Source organism: Palaemon carinicauda, chromosome 12 (assembly GCF_036898095.1).
Source record: "Palaemon carinicauda isolate YSFRI2023 chromosome 12, ASM3689809v2, whole genome shotgun sequence".
Taxonomy (NCBI): domain Eukaryota; kingdom Metazoa; phylum Arthropoda; class Malacostraca; order Decapoda; family Palaemonidae; genus Palaemon; species Palaemon carinicauda.
Genome location: NC_090736.1, coordinates 146,010,818 through 146,015,817, shown reverse-complemented (window position 1 = coordinate 146,015,817; position 5,000 = coordinate 146,010,818). Strand labels below are relative to the sequence as shown.

The following is a 5,000-nucleotide window of genomic DNA, read 5'->3' as shown; positions in this document are numbered from 1 at the left end:
TTAGTTTACATTTAGTTCAGTGATATACTTAGGAACTCTTATAGTTCAATGATATACACTTAAGAACTCTTATAGTTCAATGCTTATAGTTCAATGATATACTTAAGAACTCTTATAATCCAGTGCTTTACTTAGGAACTTTTATAGTTCAATGACATACTTAAGAACTCTTATAGTTCAATGATATATTTAAGAACTCTCATAGTTCAATGCTTACTTAAGAACTCTCATAGTTCAATGATATACTTAAGAACTCTTACTGAAGAACTCGTGTAGTTCAATGATATACTTAAGAACTCTTATAGTTCAATGATATACTCAAGAACTCTTATAGTTCAATGATATACTTAAGAACTCTTACTTAAGAGCTCATGTAGTTCAATGATATACTTAAGAACTCTTACTTAAGAACACATGTAGTTCAATGCTATACGTAAGAACTCTTATAATTCAATGATATACTTAAGAACTCTTACTTACGAACTCTTATAGTTCAGTACTTTACTTAAGAACTCTTATAGTTCAATGTTATACTTAAGAACTCTTAATCTTTTGCTGCCAATATAAGTCAAGTGTCTTGCATAATTTAAGGCAATCTAAACCAAACGAACGAATTTAACAACTGATTGTAAATTACCCAAATTTTAAATAGTTATATTAATTGGGATATCTAATAACTAATAAAATCGAGTAATATTTATAGGAATTTGCGTGGTTTAAAGATTATTTAGACCAAGTTAAAGTGACAGAAGAGAAAAGCTACCTTTATTTCAAACTAATTAGCGTTCTGGAGTTATTCTTACTGATTCCTTGTTGGAGCTGTCATCATTTATTATAGGAAGTCATATAAATACACGCATGCATACATGCACACACACATGTATATATTTATGTATATATTTACGTATATATGTATATGTATAGATTAAATTAACTCTACAAGTGGGGGTGAACGTATTCAGTTTTATAAAGTAGTGCTTTAGCTATGGTATTATATAAAAGTTACTTTATCTAGTTATATTTTACAAAAAACTTATTTTATCTAATTTTTTTACAATACTCAAGTGGCTTCCTCTTTGGAATTACTATAAATTGATGACTCAAGACAGATTGTTACTAACACTAGATGGTAGCGTAGCTGTATTTGTACCTGTTCACATATGGAATAGACAATAAAATACAGTGGAACTACTCTAACAGGGGTGTTGACTAGGGCCCTTTGATGCTGAAACCCCGAAAGCAAATTATTAGTCGAATAAACTTGCCTCTTCTATTATTCTTGTTAAACCAAAGTAACAGATTATATAAAAAAATTTCTTACCTAAACACAAGAAAAAACTTGACTGAAACAATAGTTTCCATGATAGATTCTATAATATTTACCAATTCATAAAAAAATTCTCGAAGAAACTGCACTCTCTTTTTATCTAAATGCTTCATTAATGTGTATTTGACAATAACTTTGCGATATGTGGTGTGAAATTCTGAATGCCTTTGAATACATGGGATAAAATGAAGATTTCTCCTGCATTATAGGTCCACAACAACAGCCCTTAAAGTAAGCGAATAGTCTATCGTGCAGATTAACGTAGTCCCCCTCTTTAAGTCTTGGAAATGCACGTTTTCTTTGAATAGTTTTCTTTCGGGTCAATACTTCGTTACGTAATGCAACAGACTTACAGATGAAAGAATAAAGAAAAAGACTAAAATTAAGAGAAATACAATTAAGATATACTTAAAATAGGCGTAAACATAATTTAGTTAAGAAAGCCCGTGATAATAAACAAAATTCCTTCTATATGATTATAACGCCCACGGTGTTTTAAGATGACGTCATTTGAACTGGCAACTATTCAGGGAAGTGTTTAGGGGCCAGACACACCGTCGAAAAGCCCCTGTCCGGAGAGAGGCTCCGGGCAATCTAAAGAAGAAGAAGAAGGGAATTGTAAAGTCGATGGTTCGAGCCCCTTAAGAATTGTTTAAATTTTTTTTTTCTCTTTACACATTTTAGCAAATAAACTAAATATTGACACCATTTATTACAGTCCAAAATTTAAATACAAAAGTGCATTTACAAGAAAAAATAACAATATTGCTGTTAAGTATATATAATGTACACACACACACACACATATATATATATATATATATATATATATATATATATATATATATATATATGTATATGTATGTATGTATGTATGTATGTATGTATGTATGTATGTATGTATGTATGTATGTATGTATGTGTATATATATATATATATATATATATATATATATATATATATATATATATATATATATATATATATATATATATATATATATATATATATATATATATATATATACAGACTTTTATGTATGTCTATGATTAAGTTTTAAAAAATTTTCAATATTATTTTTGTACTGTAAATCATGTATGTATTTATAAAAACTAGTTTTGAAAAAGTCTAAATAATATTTTTGTATTATATATAGTCTATGTATGTATATAATTAAGTTTAAAAAATGTCTAAATATTATTTTTGTATTGAAAATCACAAGTTAAAAAAATGTTTGAGTCTATGTATGTATACAATTAGGTTTGAAAAAGTTTTGAAAATCAATTTTGTATCGTAAATCACAACTTAAAAAACGTTTAATGAAACAATAATTTGCGGAACATTTATTACTAATAAATAAACACTGTAATTGCTAACGATTGAAGTGTTGCAATTAACTTTTAATTAAATTGCCCTAATCTCATTGTAGTTAACTGAATGTTATAGAACATTTGCAGCGAATGTTTTTATGTCTCTTTTTATAATTTATATATGCAAGATTATTTTAATGTTGCTGTTCTTAAAACATTTTAATTGTTCATTACTTCTCTTGTAGTTTATTTATTTCCTTGTTTCATTTCCTCACTGGGCTATTTTTCCCTTTTGGAGCCCTTGGTCTTATAGTATGTTGCTGTTCAAACTAGTTTTGTAGCTTAGATAATAATGATAATAATAATAATAATAATAATAATAATAAGACTATGATGATGATAAGGATGATGATAATATTGATAATGATAATGATGATGATGATGATGATATAATGATAATGGTAACAATGATGATGATATGATGATGATAATGATAACAATGATGATGATGATGATGATTATTATGATGATGACGATGATAATATTAACAATGATAATGATAACAATGAAAATGATGATGATAATAATAACAATGAAAATGATAATGATAACAATGAAAATGATGATGATAATGATAACAATGATAATGATGATGATAATATCAACAATGTTAATAAAAATAATTCTAGCTGATAATGATAACAATGATTAATGATGATGATAATGATAATGATAATGATAAATTCTTTCAGATCTACTCGCTGAAACACTTCGATTCAACTTTTTGCACAAGTTTCCCTTCATCCGTCCTTGGTCCACAATGTCTTTGAATTTAGTACCGCTACATCAGAATCCTGGTAAGTTTTTGAACATTCTCAATATAAGCCTTTTGAACAAACTATGAAGACCAGCCTTCAGATTTGCCTTTTAATAAACTACCTTATTTTACACACACACACATACACACATACACACATTCACGCACACGCACGCAGACAATGATAAAGATTAACTTGGTAAACATTTCTAACCCTAACATTAACTTATCAAAACCACAAAGGTTTTTCTTGTCTTCATCAACATCGCACAATGTTTTACCAGCAGAAGTGAACTTTTAGTACAAAACAGTTCAATTTATTAATCTTTCACTCTAAACTTCTCTCTCTCTCTCTCTCTCTCTCTCTCTCTCTCTCTCTCTCTCTCTCTCTCTCTCTTTTCTATAGTGCAAAGCTGTTAAACTTATTAATGTCACTCTATACTCCTATGTCTCTCTCTCTCTCTCTCTCTCTCTCTCTCTCTCTCTCTCTCTCTCTCTCTCTCTCTTTTCTGTAGTGCAAAGCTGTTCAATTTATTAATCTGTCACTCTATACTCCTATGTCTCTCTCTCTCTCTCTCTCTCTCTCTCTCTCTCTCTCTCTCTCTCTCTCTCTCTCTCTCTCTCTCTCTCTGAATATTACAAAGCAGTTCAATTTATTAATGTTACTCTAAACTCTCATATCTCTCACTCTCTCTCTCTCTCTCTCTCTCTCTCTCTCTCTCTCTCTCTCTCTCTCTCTGTATAGTACAAAGCAGTTTATTTTATTAATGTTATTCTAAAGTCCTCTCTCTCTCTCTCTCTCTCTCTCTCTCTCTCTCTCTCTCTCTCTCTCTCTCTCTCTCTCTCTCTCTCTCTCTCTCTCTCCATATTTCATAATTTAACAATTCGATGTTGTTGTCAACTAAACATGACATCATCCTTCTCATGTAACTAAAAAAAAAACATTGGGGTAAGGTGATATGTGATCTCATCTATGGAGTGATCTCAGAAATTATTCTTTTGTTTTGGTATGCGATTTTAATATTTAATAGGTTAAAAAACGTGAATCATAGAAAATCAAATGGTTCTTGTTTCGCCGTGCGCTCGCTTCGCTCGCGAAAAAATAAAAATAAAGCTTCGTATATACTGGCAAGTGGTAATGTTGAGCTGCGCACGCTAAAATCCATTATTATTATTTCTTAGATGATTATTCCCGGTATATACTGTTTTAGAAAATCTAATGGTTCTTGCTTCGTGAAGTGAGATTGCTATTATCAGGTGAGATCGCATACCAAATTAAAAGACTTTTTGATCGCATACTAAAATAGCACCCCAGGGTAATAGTTTTGGCTTATGTAATTTGCTAATGTCATATTATGAAGTATTCATGAGGAAACTGTTTCGATTCGTCTGGTAATTAAAAAGTATTAGTTATTTTACGATTTTATTTTTTTTCTGTTATTTTGTTATGATAAATCACTAATTCAATCTTTGCTGAGACACTTGGTTTAAACACTGAAACCTTAAAAGCAAAATGATCGAAATTTGGAATTTTGAAAGTTTGAG

At 29.5% G+C, this 5,000-nt stretch overlaps 1 protein-coding gene across 1 annotated transcript in view; it reads left to right on the top strand.

The window, feature by feature from the left end:
• Positions 1–5,000, top strand: part of LOC137650681 (facilitated trehalose transporter Tret1-like) — a 23,711-nt gene that overhangs the window by 4,826 nt on the left and 13,885 nt on the right. The window contains exon 2 of the mRNA XM_068383846.1: positions 3,391–3,495. Within this exon, the coding sequence (XP_068239947.1) occupies positions 3,459–3,495 (37 nt within the window). The 5' untranslated portion in view covers positions 3,391–3,458. The remainder of the gene's footprint in view (positions 1–3,390; positions 3,496–5,000) is intronic.